The following is a 19,613-nucleotide window of genomic DNA, read 5'->3' as shown; positions in this document are numbered from 1 at the left end:
CAGTGAAGACAGAATCATTCAGAATAGAGGCTGTTTTCTGAAAGGATCTGAACACATGGCACAGCAGTCATGTATCAGACTCATATCTACACAACAGGAGTGCACCTTTAGAGAAGGGACAATTTCTAGCACCCAGTGGTGTCACCCAGAATTAATGTTAGCCTCTGACTGCAGCACAACATTTTTCACTTTAAAACTTCAGTGTGTTGTAATGTCAAGATCTTATGGTTGCAAAACATGTAGTTGTAGTGCAGATGGTTACAGTCAAACAAGTGCGAGGTTTTAAACCAAAAAAAGATTCAGGGTAAGAAGCTCAGTAAATGTTTCCAGGGTAAAGCAGATGTTGAAAGCTTACAAACATATGTAATGTGGAACTCAGTTTCACAACAGTAAATAACTAAGCTTCAAGGACTTCAGTCATTAACATTTTCAAACAATTTGGTTCTAAAGTCTTTATAGATTAGCTCCTTGTTCTGCTGGAATGAAGTTTTCCATTGCATTTACTAAAAGTTTCAAGCACAGTGAAGTAGCCTCAGAAAACAGTACAACACTTTCCATTAAAGCAGGCTTGTACTGAAGAGCACCATCAATACTAATAACCAGCTTTGCCAGAGTTACAAGTGTATTATGGTATAAAAATCTGTGGGGTAATTCTGCTCAGAACATGAGCACATACAATGCTTATACTCATGTTTAAGCCTTGGTTGTCTAAACAGGGAGCTGCGCCTACTAGGGATGTCACAACTGAAATGCACTTCAGTCGTCAGGACACAGCAAGACCTATGGCAGCACACCACCTCCAAAATACTCGGGGCACAAGCAGGAGTCCTGTCTCACAGTTTAACTTCATAATCTGTTGTTTAAGTGAAGGCTTCCCACCTCCTTCCAGCCCCAGAAGGTAAATACAGGTGACTTAATACATCAGCAGAATCTTTTGAACATCCTTACCTTTCCAAAAAGATGTGAAATGACCATGTCTGGTAAAGCATTTGTCCAACCTGAAATCTGAACATCAAGATTATCTAAGTATCTGATATTAAAAAAAAAAAAAAAAAAAACAAACCTTGAACAATTGAAACCTTTCAATTACCCATAAGCAGCCCAATAGATGTTTCTCTGTAGTCCTTATATATACAATATCCTGGATTGATATTCTTTCCCATAATCCAACTTTGAGTCACGCTCATTAGATGTCTTTACTAATACAGTTATATAGGGAACTTGCTATTAGTGGCATAGGTATATATGGAATCACTCCCTCCAAGAACACCAAGCAAACCAGACAGATGGGTGCCATTTAACCTCACTGCCAAATCTCCTCCTTAACAACCCACACTGAGAATACATTGAAGTTGGTACCTAAAGCTCATGCCCCAGAGCTCATGCACTTGCTTTGGAAGGAGAGAAGGATACAAGGCACCCATAGTACTCCCTTAGGAGCAATACTTAAAAAAGGTGGAAGGCAGAGGCACAGATATGGAAGAATGTAATTACAGTGAGACATTGGGTGAGATAAAATAGGTCAACTGGTACATCTCAATGTAGAGGAGTTACTAAATATACTTCCAGATCAGACTTACCAAAATAAACTGGCATGCAAAATCATTTTTTTAAAAAAATGAGTAACTAAGCCTTGAAAGAACGTTGCGTCTCAGTTCTGGAATGTTTCTCCTAGTATTATAAGGTTGTCATTACATTTAATATCACCCTAGATGCTTACAGTGGGTTGACTCTATGTGTGGTTAAAAGATGATACACTAATTCTTGTACTTCTTAGAGTGTTTATAACATTACATTGTCATTTACTTAAACACGACCATGAATCTGACAAAGTGCCTTCCATCAGTTTACCCTGAAAAATGTTTTAACAGGTTAAATCTGAACAACATGTAACGTAACATTTATATTATTTATATATACTGGTTCCAAGGAGATTTTTGAAACTATTTCTCAGCGCTTGTTTTCCCACATTACAATCTTTCTTACAACTACAAAAGAATACAGTCAACAGGAGCTTCTTTGTATGTGAACATTTTCACTTAAAAATCCGGTTTTACAGACAATCTGTCCACAGTTACCGTAGTTAATGCCCTTTTCTGAGTCTTTTTGGCATCTAAGACTCAGCCAGATGATTGAAACCTGGAAGATATTGTTCTGAACATTTTTCTGTGCTCTCGTTCACATTTTGGACTGTGCTGGTAAACAAAACCGTGGACAAAAAAGAACTGAATGTTACACTACACTTGGAGTTTATTTCAAATGAAGTTGTTTCCAAAACTCCAGTTTAAACCAGGTTTTTCCCAGCAGTGACCAGCTCTTAAGACTTGTCTGTCCCCAGTAGGTCCATTATACCATGGATATCTGTTTCCTCGAAGTACTTATTTTTATTACTAGCCCTGCAGGAGGTACTTTTGCAAATGGAAGAATAAACCCTGAAGGAATTAACCTGGGCTATTCTGTGTCTGTAGCCATACTTGACACATAAGCCCTCCCAGCTCCTCCTGCTCAACAGGCTTACAGTAAGATTTATTCTTCTAACATAAAAATGTTTACCTTAGTTGCTGCCCAGTCCATCCAACCTTCAGCACAAGGGTTTACATTAATGAGAACTAATCCCTCCACCATCTCCGGCTCGTTTAACTGCAAAAGAAATGATTTCATATTCATCACATATCCTTTGCAACTTGACAGTCAGCACAGAATTTAAATTAGCAAATTATCTCCTGGGGAGGAAGGCAGTAGGTCTAGTTTTATCTTGCACAAAACAAGCATATATATGGAAAAAAAAAATTCATTAAAGCAATTCAACTGAGCAGCTGGAGAACATTAAGATTTAACTTCTTCTCCACCCTCAGTTTAAATAGAGAACTCCCATTAAAAAAACCTTCTGCAAATTAACTGGGTAGAGCCCAGGCCTTAAAATGGAAAATCTAGGTCTTCTGGATTAGCTATCCCGCAGATTGTGGTATTTCACTTAAAAGCTGAATTGCTTACTCAAATGGGCACGGCAGAGCAGGAATTCTCTGCGCACGCTATGAGGGTGACAACACATCAGGAAAATCAGGTTCAAGGCTTTAAGCTCTGCAACACTTACAGCGAATCTGGTTAAGATGTAGGCACCAGCTCCAGTTCCCATTCCTATAACAGACTTCAGGCTGTGCAGCAATAAAACGGAAGAGACAAATGAGTAAGACAACACCGAAAACAAACTCACATCAGCAGCCTTCCTCTTTCACATGCCAGCACATATATACAGAAGGGTGGGTTGTCACTCAAGCAAACCATGGTCCCCTCAGCACTGCCACCAGCCCCACATATATACAGAAGGGTGGGTTGTCACTCAAGCAAACCATGGTCCCCTCAGCACTGCCACCAGCCCCTGGTAAGGAGCTCGATGTAGCAGCTGGTTTATTTTCGGCAGATTTTCAGGAGACTGGTCCTCATGCATTGCAGGGCAGCAGCAATTCTCACTTATCTTTAAGTAAATATACTGAGCAACCATAGCATTGTTCTGATCCTGGAAGGAAATGGCTACACTCTGCCAGAAAAACTTATAAGATATAGTTCTGAACTCTGCAGCCTAAATAAAAAGTCCCCTCACCACCTCCCCCAGCCTCTCCTGTCCCCCCACTACAGATATCCAACTGGAATGCTGATTCCTTTCTATGAGGGGGCTGGCAGGGAAACCTCTCATGCTATCCAGCCACTGGGGTCATTAAGTTTAAACTTCATAACCAAACAGGGCAGAGACAAACCAAATATTTGCATTAACTGAAACCGGTTTTAAAGAATCGCCTTCATGGTCTTAGAAAATACATGGAAGGGAAGACTAGACAAAACCACTCAGAAAAACAGGCTATGCAATGCTTTCAGTAAAATAGCTCAGGATAGGTTTAATTCTCATTAGCAATATTAAACCATGCCTTTGTAAGCGCACTCCAGTTTAATTGATTTTCGAGGTACTGACATTATGTTAGCATTTTCTTCAGTGCAAGAGCAGAACTAGCAACCCTGTGCCTCACATTAGGTGTTTCAAAAAACACATCTCTTAAGAAGGTAGTGAGGTAAACTGGTTAAAGGTATTGTAACAGCTGGTTACAATGGCTAAGCAATGTCTAAACAGGGGTGCTAGTTTGAGAACTAAATCCCCCACCAGCAGTCCAGCCTTGTCTGCCTAATCCTGCATGCCAGGGTTTCCCTGCTTGGTCTGAAAATCCCCTGTAGATGTCTCCATGTGCTCTTCATTGTGTACCAGTAGCACCAGCTACGTAAAGAAGGTCCCTATCTGTCCTATAGCTCCTGCTAATGCTAAGCTTAAAGGGAGGATTACACACACCTAAACTTGTTGCAGATAGACAGAGGAACACTGGTCCCAGATCCTTCAACACTGGCAACCTGCCATCTGCACTTGGTAGTAGAAGAGGCTTAAGCAGGTTGGACTGACCCCCTGAGACACTCAAGCCACAGAAACAAAACAGTAAGTGACTTCAGATGAGACTATGGGTTTTTTTTTCTGCTAACCACACAGGAAAACGTGGGTTGTTACAGTGGAAGAACAGATTGTCAGTGCCCTGCTCCTGTCAGGGCTATGCATAGAAAATACTAGAGGAAGCCCCTAAATTAGGCACATGGGATTTCAGTCAGAGTTGCTTCCTGTTTAAAAATAAACCGACATTTCAAAAAAGGGCAAAAAAAAAGTTCTTTCAGAAACAAAGGCAAAAGCCATCCATCTATAACAGAGGAATTAAAAAAAAACAACTGCAACTGTAATTTTAGCAAACAAAATGCCAGAGAGCCTGACTGAAGCTTCAGGGGCAGCACAGGTGAATACCTGCTCTGCCCTGCTTTTCTGATGTGCCATGTAGAGACATGAATGAGGAAAATAAGTAAATAACTGTGCACTCACCCAAACTGTTTCAGGATTCCAGGAAGCATTTCAGCCAGCTGATCCATGGAGGGATACACGTACCTACAACATATTCGTGTTTGTGGAGTTATTATACCACTTTCACAGTAGATTTGATATAAAATATGCTCATTGCAAGACCATTGACAGTATGAGCTGAATTTAAGTAATTTAGTAGAAATACAAGCATAATCTATATGGTACTTTATATGAGTTGCAGGATGAAAGATGTCTGGTCTGGTTTAGAGCAAAACAGGTTATAATCAATCTCCTTCAGTAAAAGTTAACATTGAAAGCTTAAGAAAAAGTTTGAACCTGAGAGGTGAGTTTCCAATAACATTCACCACATTTGTACTTCTGGTCCACCACAAAAAAAGTTTCCCTGTGTTGCAGGACCACAGACTACAGCAATGAGATTGAGATCTTTGGCAAGTAATTTGCATGCATGTTTTCAGGGACACACAAGTTTCCACAGCTGTAGAATGAGGATAGCTTTCTATTAATATTGATGGACAAAATGAAGCCATAGGAAGGGCTACGAAACTCACGAGGAAGTTCAATAAAAATAGCTGTTTGTTAATGCTCCTGGTCTTCTGCAGAGCAGAAAAAAGAGTTTTGAGGGAAGGAAATTCTGAACAAAATCTCAACTGAGCAACACATGGAAAAAAAATCCACCCAAAGTAGCTGGAGAACATCTGCCTAGAATGTATCCAAATTTTTGCTTCCCATCAGGACTACACCTAAGGATTCTCTAGTCTCCAAAATAAAACCAACCAAACAAACAGTGCAGAACTACTTTAAGTTATTTTCTTGGGGAGAAACCAAACCTTGTCATGACCAAAGCTAGTGTCACCATGACAAGTATGACTTTCAACTTTGAGCATGCTGGTTTCCCAGTCGGAGGGCTAAGAGATGATACAGCTACTTGTGCTGTCATCATGATGTTTTTAAGCAGTGGTCTTGTCTAGAACAGGCCATGGTGGCTGCCCTACCCAGCTGACAACTCGAGTGTTAATGCTTGTTCACAACATGAGGGTTAAGACACTTAAAAATTCATGATTCAAACAATTACAAAGGGGAGTGACCGAAATAGCTTTGTGGCTGTTCTGGGAGACAGCTGGGCCATTGCTGTTAACACGAGCTGAGAACCTGGCCCATCCTGACCTCCTCAGCATCAAACCAGCTTAAAAATTAAGAAGGGAAAGAGACTGGGTCATGCAATACGGGTACATATAAGCTCCTTAATACCCAGCTCTTACAGAACAAATGTTCCTTGCCTTGTATCCTCTCCTCAGCGTGTTGGCTGCTCCCTTCCTCAATCAAGCTGATTCCTATCCAAGGTGCGTCTTAAAGCAAACATGTCTCATTTCAACTAAATGGGACAAACATTTTGGCAAAGAGTGCTTATGCACAAAAGGTTTCCAAGAACTACAGCATCATACATGATACACAGTCAGGAGTATGCAGCTATCTATGACATTCTATACACTTTATTACTGTCCAACAGCTTGGATTTTCCAGCTAGGTTATCAAATCTACTTATCAGCATCTATGATACTGCCATTTCATAAAACAACATGGATTTAGGAAAGACATTATATAGCGGCCAATTGCAATCTTGTTTACAGTAACGATTCAGTTTTACATTTGTATTCAGAATGTCATAACGAAACAAGGCAACTCAATATATATACTGACAGATGTAGACATCTGTCAAGGAATTGCTTTAAAAGCAGTCTATTTATCAGAGATAAACCAGCAAATTACAGCCCCGAAGTCTACAGCAAACTGGCACAACAGAACAGAGCTCACAGAGCTCCAGTAACTTAGAAACAGTGTCAGGATTTAGAGTTCAAAAGCCAGCTGCTGCGTTTGCTGCAAGTGCTCTTTAATTGAACTGCAGACCGAGACCTTTTTTTCCCAGAAAGAGGATAACTCTGAAAGGCTGTTACCCTGACAACTCACCCGGCTTGGAAAGACGGTGCCCCGTCCTGCTGCCCAGGTGCATCCACATGGCAGACTGCGAAGTGCTGGGTGATTTCCTGCATATCCTCGAAGTTGAAGAGAGGGTTGAAGCAAGTTTTATCTTAGGAAGGAAAAGAAAATGTGGAATAATTATGCTGAAGGGAATAGTGAGTTTGCAGCTATAATAACATCATGTATTAACCTGTCCTGCAGGTTAATGAAAAGTTCGTTCAATCACGTGAGCTATGAGTCTCAGAAAAGTGGCAGTTCTATATTTTTAACAAGGGAACACCATGAAAGCCCTGCTACAAAGCAGTCAGTGCAGGAAACCTGAGCAACTCCTTCCCCACGGCCAGCTAAGCTTTATCCACGTTATTTTGGTACCTGTCAGAAGTACCTACTTGGTACACCAAAATTAAACAAATATATTTTTTATGCAAAGTTAAATTACTAATAAGGTGCAGTCAGGAGTATTCATCCCTGATTTTGGCTTAGATGAAATTATCCATTTACTTGCCCACTCATTTTCCTTTGGATTGTGTCAGATGGAGGAAAAAGGTATCCCAGGCTGCGATCGTGACTTCTGCCCAAATATTGCAAGATAAACAAAAGTGTCCTTCTGGGATACTTAGTGCTGTAGGCTCCCGACTTTGACATGATCTGAGTTCTGATTTTTAAGCAATATTAATGGGGGAGAGGGTTAGCTTGTTTTCCTCCTGGAGTGGTAAGCATGAATTCTGTAGCAGCATCTCTGAGATGCTTAGAAAACGGTTCAATATTCTGAATGTCCTCATAGTGCAACATACAAGCAAAATCACTGCAGAATAGAAAACACTTTTTTTTTTTTTTAGCTAAAAGCAGCTTTAGGAGAATATGTAGGTTTGGGAAAAGGTTTCTCCTCTTTCAATGGGAGAGAAAGTTTATTTAGCTTAAAGACAGACTGTAACTCCAGGAAGAAAAAAGTCTTATTCAAAGATTTGACCCAGATTAAGCTCTGCCCTGATCCACTGAAAGTTCAAAATAAAGTAAGGCAGCTCCACAAAAAACAGGCAAGAAAACAGATTTTTTTTCTTATGAATAATATCTGCTGCCCAGCAATAGCCAGACTTTAAAGATGTGCAGGTGGTTTAAAATGTAAATATTGATGAAGAAACAGTAACAAACAGTACTGGTGAAGAGAACAAATTAGAGCAGATCTGGGTATTAGGTCATTATATTCTTGGATATGATAGATAAGATAAAAGGCACTTAAATTTATTTTCTTAGCACTGGCTAAGGATACAATGCCAGAATTCATTTTGTCATGCTGATTTGACCTGTAAATCATATAAACCCACAGTGGCATAAGACTGGTTATCAGACAGGAACCTCAGCTAAAGCACCAGCAATGTTGTTTTCAACCCTACCAGCAATACACCCTCAGCCACCCCTTCCAGATGTTTTTACAGCATTTATACAAGGTCACTATGAGCTACCAGAGATGTGCTCCTTTAAGTGAAACGTTCCAATTATTTACTTCAGGAGGATTACAAAAATCTGAGAATTCAACTTGCTGTAAGAGAGGAGTTAGGTACCATCTAATAGGTTGCAATGCACACGAACAAGGAAGGACCTGGGAAAGCTTTCCAAACTGTTGGCACTTCCACAACTTTGATTAGGGCAGTAGTGCTAAGGAAACAGGCCATAGCTGTGATATTAAATGAAAAGTCTACTTACGATTCAGCCCGATGTCATGGTAGGTGAGGATAGCTGGCCGGTTCCCTCTAGGAGTCCCACACATGGTGACATGGACCGAGCCATGAACAGTCTCCACATCTTGCTCCTGGTAAAGAACAGGAGGAATCTCTCAAGGGTTTGTCCAAGTGCTCCAGACCTCTGTCTGACCACAAGCACAAGTCCTGCCCCATCCCAAGGTCTGACCCAGCTCTGGGGGGTCTCCTCAATTCCCATGCAAACGCACCCCATTCTTCCCCATGGTGGGGACTCTCTGCTGATGTTTTACATTCAACTGTCACCTACTCCAGTCCACTGTCAACTACAGAAGCACATAAACTATTTTAACTAGATGCTGCAGGAGTAGTTAAGTAGTTGTTAACTCCATTAAAAGGCAGCATAAGAAAAAAAAAAAGGCAGTTTAGTTTGCGTGCAATGACACCTAAAATAACAACAGCTCACAACTATGACTGTCAACATTTGCAAAAGTGCAATTTTTCAAAAGAAAATACTTCTGTTTTCTAGAAAAAGGACTTTAATTCAGCAAATAGCTACTATTCCCCAAAGAAAGCAGCATTAATTAGCCTGTATTCACCATAAAGACTGTAGGGTCTTGTGATTATAGTACCCTTCCCCGATAAACATGACAGCCACATGTGTTAGCTTTATGGCTTGCTATGCACAGAGCTGAGCATAAACCCAGCTGTCTAAAGTTTGCTATGGAGCAGCATTTCCATGAAACAACATATAGAAGCATACTGCTGTTATTTGACATAACAGGAGTTTGTACTATTTAATGATCTCAAAGCTAACGACACATTTATTATCAAATTAAGGTCTCCCTGAGTACCATCTTTTAACTACTGGATATCCATGTAAGTTAAATGTGACTTGGGTTGTACTAACATCCACAACATACAGAACAGTTTTGTTTCTTTTGCACTTGAACTTCTGAGAGGTATAAACAATCTGCTACTTTGCCAACATGTATAAAGTGAATCACAAAACAATAGTTACTTATGACACTTATTTACAGTACTGCTACACTCACGTAACAGTCAAGTCAATAATCAATAGTAGCCAGTCTTAGCATCTCATCGGAATATTTTATTTACTGTACAGGACACAGATCACAGATATCCAGGTCATTCAGTGCAGTGCACTGTCTGCCGCTGCCAGGCTTGCTTGACTTGCTCCATGCAGTAATGTCCGGAGGTAAAGTCCAAGTTAAATTTAAATCTATTACAAATTATACTGTAGAAATCAGGATCATACAGCCTCTGCAAAAACCTTTACAAGAGCAGAGAGAAGCTCTTCAGATGTCTGAAGTATTAATTCAACCTAAATCTCACCTTGCTAATTCAATACACAAAATACACTACACATTTTGTGGAAAATAAGGCCACTAGGCAACACCATTCCAAATGTCACTTGTTTTCTTTGTAATTACGCACTTACATCAGCTTTAAGGTACAATCATAGCAAGAAATCAAGCTCCCCCACTCACTAGCAATCTGAATATCACCATCCTCTGAACTATGCCCCACTAAAAACACTAATGTTCAGCTCTAATGTCTCCTTAGAGACTCATTCTTCTGCATACTCACTGCATTATTTAGCAGGTAAGCTGTGTCTTCCACATCCAGCACCATCTTTAGGCAAAACAGGGTGATAAATCCAGCAAGTCAGACAGAGGACAGTAGCTGGTTTCTACTTTGTCCAAGTAGGAAACTGGGTTATATAGACAAGCTGCTGCCCTGCATAGGCTTATGACTCCCATAATGCCCAGCCAGAAAAACCAAAACAGACTAATTCACGAGGACGTCATTCTAAATAGGATTTGAGTCAGGTTTGACCAGGAGAAGTACTTACTCAACAGAGCTCAGACATCAAAGATGAACTAAGTCTCTGACATACAATGTACAGAGTGCCAAATTTCAAACCTGGGATTAGTACAGTCTTTCCTGTTGCTGTTTCTATCAGGTTTTGGTAAGTTTAGCTTCACTTGAGGTTTTGTTATTACAAATGGTAGAACACCCCAAACTTATTCTAAATTAAATCAGAAGGAAGTCCTAAAAGCCAGGACTAAAGTTTCCAGTGAGAACACAAAAGAACACAAAAGACTTTGAAAAATCAGTGTAAGTCAGAATAATTCTCCACAATGACAAAAGTAAGGAATTGATATCTGAAATCTAGTATTTTTAAAGTAGATAAGCAACATTTAGTCTAAAGTATTCCTACATCAGTCATACTAATGTTACTATATGCTTCATGTTTGGCAGAAATAGCATAATCCAGTAAGAGATTTGCAGTAACAATAGATAGCAATTAATAAGAATAGTTATTCATAACATTAGCAATTAATAACAATTAGCAATTAGTATTTTCTACATTCTATCTTTCTTCTGTACTTAGATAATTTTCAATACAAAGCATGAAAATCAATAGTTTGGCAAACTTAACACCAGAAATGAGGGCAAACTATATTGTGTAACACACCTGCTGAGTGTGGAATACAGAAATTATTTCCTCCTCCATTAAAGACTAATAGGCAGTTCATGTAATCAGATTTTTATTGCTAGATCCTTCCAGTAAAAGCACTGACAACCTAGATTGTGTTTTCTTGGAAGTGAACACCTTTCAAGATTTGGGATCCTCTTCCTTTGTTCATAAAATAAAACAATCTGACCATGGTAGATAAAGCCAGACACTTGAACCTGCACATCCCACTGACCTCCACATCTAATTCTTCCAGAACTGGAAGCCTGAGTCTAGTTCAAACTCAGTGTCAGCTAAAAATAGTTCAGAGGTGGCAGGCGACCGTACTCCTAATTACTGGCACAAATCACAGTCAGTTTAACAATTGGTTTAATTCCTCATTATCTTCACAGTAAGACTCCCCTAACTCAAGAGGGTTGTACTATTTTCCATTAGTGCAAATTCTTAATGGTGAATACCAAAACATTCTCCTAAAAACCAATCAATTCCAAACATTTTCTTCGGTGACATCAAACTAACACCTTCACAGCCCTATTGATCCTATTAAAGATCAAGAGATTTGTCTACAGGATGTAGGGATGGATGTTTTCAAAATGCAGAGCACTGAAAACAGATGGCACCACATCACAATCAACGTCAACATTGTAGTAAGAGGCTCTTCACCAACTGATTTGTATTAAAACACTATCTTGGAAAAAAAATCCAAGGTACACTAATCCGATAGAAGGATAAAAACAAACACACCATCTGTTCACATCTCTCACTTTAACAGAGGTGCCGTCTTATCTCAGTGCCCTAAAAACACACACAAAACTACTTTTGATACGTGCGATTTAAGAGAGGTTATCTTAGTCTGACAGAACTCATCCATTCTAATGCAGAGGGTTTTTTGGTCAAGTGACATTTTTTGAAAATTTATCATGAGGTTAGAAGGGGGAGGCAATTTGTAAGTCATTAACACAGGAAAACTCACTTTTTCCTTACCCTCTCTACCCAGGATAAGGAAGACATGGGTTGAGGAACATGTTTATGAACAGGCTATTTTCTGCAGTATGGGATAAGCAACCAAAATATTTTAGATATCTAAAAAGGAAAACAACACATACACTGCACATTTTGCTAAAACCGCCATATTTTATATCCTAAGGTAAATACTGCATTCCATCAAGATTATTTTACAGCTTTCAAATACACTTAATCCTCTATTACCATCTCATGCTTTTATTTTAATTAGTAATATTATGCCTGTTAAATACACCTCCCTTCTCTTGCCTCAGAACTGAGGGAAAAGCTTCAGAGCTTTAAAAAAGGACTTAAATGGCCTTTTGTTTGCTAGAAGACACTGTATCTTAAGTTTATATTACTTAGTAAATTTAATATACTTGTACCTGTGTATGCTATTTTTCACTCCTTTTTTCAACACGTGGTCTTTTAATGTGGTTTTGCAATGTGGGGGTTTCAAATGCCCTTTGCCTTGAAGTTGTTTAGCACTTTTCCCTAGCTTTTTCTACTCTAACAGTTACTTTGATTCATCTTACATTCTTCTAAAACTCCAATGTCCCACCTTTCCAGGCGTTTTTCTCCTTTTTATTGTTGTTGTTGGTTTTGGTTTTGTTTGTTTGTTAAGACTTCTTTTGCTTAGTTAGTGAGAAAGCAGCCTCCTGATGGGCTGCTCACTTCTGAAACACAAAACTCAGATAATATGTATAGTGACAAGCAGTCGGGTGTCCACTGGCTCCAATGCCACCAAGCTAGAGAACAGGCGAATACATCAAACTTCAAGGACAATTAAAATGTGTTTGGCATTAAGCCAACATAAAACACCACAGGGCACACTGCTCTGCAGCAGTTTATCATTAATTGTGCTAAAACAGGTTTGGTCAGGAACGTTCACCTTCTTGGGAAACAGGGGACCTTCACTTAAATTTTCATGTGGGTGCCACAGACAGACATATCAACAGACATACAGACAGCATTGACTAGAGAGAGCTCTGAACAAGCTCTCAGCTCTTCCACCTCTTGTCTTGGTCATCCCCTAGTGGCTCCACAAAAGTTTTCCTCCAGAGAATAACCACATACAAGTATGTTTAACTTGAGTCTGTCTAAACTGTCACCTAGAGTCTATTTATTTCCAAGTCTGAATAACTAGATAAAATTTATTCTTGGAACCAAAACACCTCACAGGCAGTCACTACTTTTCACCAGTGGCAGAAAGACAGTTATTAACTTAACACTGCATAACTTGTCCCCAAAAGGACATAGCAAGTTTCAAGGGATATGGTGGACACCCACATCCATACACAGGCATTAAATAAGGAGCTCCATCCTGCCGAGTGTTGGTCATCTCCTTCCCTGGCCAGGTCCATCCTACTCCCAAGAGTGGCTCAAGGGACAGGTGGCTCATTAGGAGTACACATGAGCTTCAGTGTCAGTCCCAGTGACCTGGGTCCTCCAGGGCTACACACAAACTTTTCTAATGAACCAAGTAATCAAGGCTCCAAACCACCTTTTTTCATAAATCATCCAAAGAAGAACTGAAAGACACATAGGTAGGGTACTTGTGGTTTCCAGGACCAAAGTTAAGCCTCCTTTGCAGCAGCCGTTCTTAACATAACAGATTAAGACTGTTCTTCCACATTTTTCCTTCCTGAACTAAAATGGCCCAAGATTAAACTCGAAGAGAGAAAGATCATTAAAAAAGCAAGAGCTGGCAGAACAGGGCTAAATGACAAGAACCGCTGGTCTGGATTAGTGACAGTTAATCCAAAACATGGAAAAAAACCAAAAAGGCTTAGAGATTTTGATCTTGCAAGTTAAAAAATCTATATATACACAAGGTTTACAAACCAAGCAAATTTATTCCAAGAATAGAAATGAAATATAGGTCACTTAAGGATTCTTAATCAAAATACTGCAGTATTGCTGTTAGCAGACTTAATCTAGGATTCAGATTTATTTAGAACAAGTGATCAAACCGGACCCAAACAGAAAGCTGCTCCAATGCTGTGTACAGTCCTGCAGGAAGCTGCATGGTGACAACTTTAACTTACATTTATCAAGACTTCAGGCAGTGGATTTCATCATTAGAAAGGATGTGAGGGAAGATGCAGGATTAATGCAAACTACAGTTTTACTATAGAAGTGAGAGCCACTGAAAGATGGAAAAGATATTTGGGATAAGTGCCTCCATTTTCAGGGAAAAAACTGCTGAGTTTGTGCTGTATTTTTTACCAATTTGCATAGCACTGAACACAGATATAGACAGGTGTAAATAGAGTGCAAGATGCTACGATGTGCAGAAGGGTTATTTCCTCCAGGGACCTCCGCCCGCACTTTTAAGACGCTAGAACAGTTTAATAGCTTTCCTTATTCCGGCACAATCTACCTCCCTCCCCACACCCCTTTGATAAAAATAATACACCCAGTGAGCGCGTTTCCCAACATATACTCCTTCCTGTCCTCAGCGATGGGAATTCACAGCTCACTCCTTTTGTCAAGGCAGGTACAGGCTCGCTGCTCTCCCTCCCAGTTCAACCCAGTGCTGCATCTCCTTAGTCTCAGCTTAAGAGCCAGAGAGGACAAAGTTCTCAGTAGGAAGACCAAATGGTGATAAAATAATAAAGAAGGGGAGCAAAGTCACCTCTCAAAAGGATGACACATGGGGAAAGTGGAAAGCCACCATTTGACCTAGTGGTCCACTTCATGAATTCTTACAATCTGGCTGTAAATAAGCATGCAGAAATTACCATCACTCCTATTACAGGCAAAGTTGATTGCTTAATGCTTTCCACCACTCCAAAGGCTTCAGGAATCTTTTGGACACTTTTAGCAGCATAACAGGATACCTCAAGAGGGACATTTCCTCTGAGGAAATGCACGCACATGACTAATGAAAGCAAATTAATTGGGAAAAGTGTGTGTCCATGAGACAGAGGAATATTTTGCTTTCACTAACACAGCTGACGAATCTCATTTTCTTAGCAAAAATAAAACTGCTTGCAACCCAGCCACCTCTTTTGGATGAAACTTTCTCAGCTTTGGTCTGAAAAAACCTCCTGCAGTCCCTTTCATGTTGCTACATCTGATTCCCATTCAGACCTTTTTCCCACAGCAACACTGTTTCTGGCAAGCAGTCAGTCATTTCTGATCACATTTTGCTTTTTTCTCAAATGTCAATTCAGTTTCCACTTTTATAAAACAAACAAACAAACAAAACAAAAATCAAAAAACACAAACAAACAAACAAAAAAACCAATCAAACAAAAAATAATAGTTTTACTTGCCTGAACATCGAAGTCTGGAAGAAGGCGAGTGATAGCCTGTGAAGAGATTTTTAAGTATTAATGCAAGTATCTTCTGTAGATACAGAAATCTGTGCTGGGACATGTGTGCTCTAACCCATCAGTTCTGCAGCCAAGAGCTCTGTCCTGTTCCCTTCACTCAATGCAAGCTCTCTTGCTGAACATCAAAGTTCACCCAAGAGCTTTTACCCACTAATCTTCATGAAGAACATGAAAGCAGTAAAACACTAGATTAATAGGTCAGCAAAATAAAGCACAGAAGCTGGTACAGCTTCAGTTATTGTTAAATCACTGGGTGAGTTGGAGCAGTAAAACACTGAACTTTTCTCCATTGCTTATTGTAGGCAACGGCCACCCTCAGTCCTGCCTGGGATGGAAAGACACTGTCAAACATGCATTAAGTCCTTGCAGCTTATTACTGAGCAATCATTACTGAGATTTGGTTACACAAAGTGAAAGGTGGGAAAGGTTTTATCCCAGCCAAAACCAGGCCTTGTCATGTTTGGGAGGCTGGCTGGACAGATAGGTCCATTCCAACCTGTGAGCAGCCATCACTACTACTGACAAGCTCCTACACTTGCTGAGGATCTCCACCAGAAAAGGAGTAAGGTGACATCTTCCCCATCTCCAATAGTCTAAGAGGTTAAAATTTCAAAGGAAGAAGTGTTGTACAGTCACCTCCTTTTATTAACAGACAAGGAAGGAGTCAAGCTCATATTTCCACTGGAGGGCTGAAAATAGCCAATCCAACACTTTTTATGCTGCAGAGTAGCCATAGCTTGAAAAAGAAGATAAAAACAGAGATAAAAACTCGGGATCCTGGCAGGGAGGGCATGCAGTCTCAGAAGCCCAGGTAAATTAAGGATGGAAGCCATCAGAAGCAATACAGCTGCTGTCTTGGGCAATACCATCTCAGATGGCAGACCTCAAAACATTGGAGTCCAACCCATAATTATGACAGGACTCAAGAGTCATGATCTTTAGGTAATAAGGCAATGTCTACGTACTCGACGTACTCGAAGAGTTGACTGAGTGTGTGGAAGCCATTTTACACAGCCCTAGTTTTAGACAATATGCTGGGTTTTAGTCTAACTAAACTATTGGCATCATGATCTTTTAAGCATAGCTAGTTTCATACACTGGTGTTCCAGTGGGGTCTAGACTTGAAATGAACAAGTACATATAGCACCAGTCTAAACAGCATAGGAAATAAGGCTCAATCGCTGTCCAGGAATAAAGGCTCAGCTATAGCAGAAACATGGGCACAACAAGCCAGAATGCAACTGTTAACCTTAGAATGTGCTGAGTGTCTTTCAGGGAGATCTTTTCCACTTTGTCTAAATACATTAAATAACATCCTTCACTCAATGTTAAGAATGGCTGCAGAAGAAATCAAACTCTCTGCTGGTTTTCCCAGGGAGACAAAACTTAAGGTAACATTATGAATAAAATCATATAGGGTTCATTGTCAAGATTCCAATTTTTGACCTACAGGCTACAGAAACCCAAAAAGATAATCAACGTTTTGAGATAGTTCTGAAATTTGAGGCAAAAACATTTCAGTTCTCATAGGACTTCTGCTTTGTATCTGCTTTGCTATTACTGAACAATATTGGCATTAAAATGGGATCTTAGTTTCTGAAAAGTTTGAGCACTACATTCATTGGTATCCAAACAAGCTCTGCTTTCATGCAATGTCCTTGGCAAAGGAGCTGTGTTTAAAGTTTCTCTAGCCATTTCACTGCAATCGCAAGAAGAAATGATTTTCTGAAGTGTTTGCACAAAAGAGGTAGGGAATAAAAAAGAAAGTAGCAGATAGAGCAATGAATAGTTCAAGTGTAGAAAACCAGCAAAAAACCCAACACATTTATATACATCATTGTCAAGAACTACAATCACTGGGAACAAAAGAAAAATCTTAGTTTCGATTCAAGGAAAATAAAAAGTTGAGAGGTTCCTTCGTATATTACAGTGAATTATTTGCTGTGAATATAGCACAGAGTATTGCTGCCACCAAGGAGTCAGACAGATGCAGGTTTTTGGAGAAAAATGGTGAAAAAACAAGCAAAAAGAAGCACAACAGCATTAAGCAAAAAACAAAAGAAAAGGCTGAGATGTTTCTACACTGCAGTCCCAGAGGAATGGCTGTGGGCTGTGCACATCCAACATGCTGCAGACCTCTTGCAGTTTGGCTCTAACTCAGCTCAGAGCAGCAGTTGTACCTCCCAACTGAGATGCACCCAAAGGAAAAGGAAAGGCTCTCTCTGTACCTCCTTGAAAGGCACCTAACAGAGTAAAGTTTCTAGCTCTACATTGAGAAGTCCAGATGGATGGATGCTCATGAGGCCATGAGGCTGCCTAACTGGCACCACCCAGAGCTGTCAGTATGCAGAAAAGAAAAATGTCACCACCAGACTAGCTCTAGAGAAGAGTATATCCAAGGATGATGAAAAAGCAAATCATAAATGCTCAGTTTTGTATTATGTGACCAAAAAAAACAACCCAAACCAAAATAAAACAACCACTCTTATCCCACCTACAGTTTCTTTCACTTGTTTCTTCCATACGGTATGTTAGAACTAATATAAGAACACATGTGCAGTTCAAACAGCAGCCCTGAAAAAAAACACATAAGCAATAAAAAGCTTTAAAATAATTACCTCCTCCTTTTCCACCAGAGGTTTCACCTCTGCAAGGTGAGCATCCTGGTACTCCGTTGACATGGTCAGTAGCTGATATCTGCAAAGATGAAAAAAGATTTGTTCTCAGCTTGCATCAAAGATAAAATACAGGAACAAATAAAGATCCTGCTCCACCCAACACCTCCCCCGCCATGTGCCACTGTCTCAGGTTATAATTTAAAAGACCTTTCCAAGAATGGTATGAGTCTCTTGTAAAATGCCTCCCTGCTTTATTTATATACACACGCCTGCACAATATGAGATTAAAGAAATGTTAAGGCCGCAAGATCAAAGAAAAGTTTGGCAGCTTCAAATAGAGGATGCTGAATGAAACAGGGCAGGGACCAGCACAGAGAGCCACGGACACTGTCATTTCACAGGTGAATGCAGGCACAGCCAAATCTGCTCAACCACCTTCTCCTGAAAATAGCTTAGATACTTGTATCTGGGTTATTTGGTTTGTGTTTGTTTTTTCTTTTTTTTTTTCCAAAACTGTCAAAGCCAGGAACAAGATTGCTATATCCTGCTCTAGGAAAGAACCAGCATCGTGATACCCAGCCCTCATCTGCAGGAAGCTTAACTGGGAACGCAGACACAGCTGAACTCCAGAAGAGGTGAAGAAGAGGTTGTGCTGCAGGTACAAGGCATCTTCTGCATTAGGACCAACAGGGGTCTCAGTTAAGTGACCACATCAGTCCAAACTGGGAGTTCAAAAGAAGAATGGCATGTTGTCATTCTCTCGACAAAGATAAGGTGTCAGAGGCAAAGGGCTGCTCCGTGCAAAGCTCTGAGTGACCAGAAACAGTTCTCAGAAGTGATACCAAAACTGTTTAAACAGCAAGGTGGAGAAATGCATGTCAGGTTCATTTTGGGCATCTTAGGACAAATTCTTAACTACATAACAATAAAACACATATCAAGTATTTACTTACTAAGAAAAGTTTAGAATTGTCTCAAGTGAAGCACATGAGTAAGTGTACTCAAAGCAAGACAAAAGGCTGAAACATGTTGAAGAATTATTGACTAAATGCAACAGCAATTTTTTAATTATTAGCAATATTGCTGAAGATAAGTATAAAACTACAGAACAAAATTAAAACTGATTCTTTAAACCACGATTTCCCACCTCCTGACTAAAATCTGATTTAAGCCAATCAACCCTGGCTACATAAATGGCCTGGTGCTCAAGAAGGGCTGTGAAGCCAACATGAGTATTCAGAAGCCGTCACTGGCAGCAGCAGCAGCATTTTTACTCTGCCCCATGGATTAACGCGATGCACTTTTCCCTGGCAAAGATGCTCTAATGAGAAAGTTTGCAAGAGGGCTGGATGCTGTAGGAAGTTATGAATTAAGTGGCACACACAGACTAAGAAAGTTAATGCTGAAATAATGCTGGCGTCCATGCACATACAAACAGATTCATGTTTTAGTAACCCTTCTTGCTAGGTATGCAGTTGGGTGGATTTTGGTAAAAATTAGGCAGGGGATTTTAAGCCTAGAGAAATGTTTCATTAATATTTAAATCCATCATTTGAGGCAAGGGGACAG

At 39.9% G+C, this 19,613-nt stretch overlaps 1 protein-coding gene across 2 annotated transcripts in view; it reads right to left on the bottom strand.

Annotated features, from left to right (window-relative positions):
- Positions 1-19,613, bottom strand: part of NDRG1 (N-myc downstream regulated 1) — a 39,773-nt gene that overhangs the window by 7,773 nt on the left and 12,387 nt on the right. For both annotated transcript variants that reach the window (XM_082045958.1, XM_082045957.1), the window contains exons 2-9: positions 18,045-18,123; positions 15,367-15,402; positions 8,588-8,693; positions 6,872-6,992; positions 4,907-4,969; positions 3,095-3,155; positions 2,554-2,640; positions 949-1,005 (exon numbers count right to left, since the gene is read on the bottom strand). In XM_082045958.1, the coding sequence (XP_081902084.1) occupies positions 949-1,005; positions 2,554-2,640; positions 3,095-3,155; positions 4,907-4,969; positions 6,872-6,992; positions 8,588-8,693; positions 15,367-15,402; positions 18,045-18,107 (594 nt within the window). In that variant the 5' untranslated portion in view covers positions 18,108-18,123. The remainder of the gene's footprint in view (positions 1-948; positions 1,006-2,553; positions 2,641-3,094; positions 3,156-4,906; positions 4,970-6,871; positions 6,993-8,587; positions 8,694-15,366; positions 15,403-18,044; positions 18,124-19,613) is intronic.

This window comes from Streptopelia decaocto, assembly GCF_964273445.1.
Source record: "Streptopelia decaocto genome assembly, chromosome: 2".
NCBI lineage: Eukaryota > Metazoa > Chordata > Aves > Columbiformes > Columbidae > Streptopelia > Streptopelia decaocto.
Note: the sequence above shows the minus strand (reverse complement) of the source record. Positions and strands in the feature narration are given on the sequence as shown.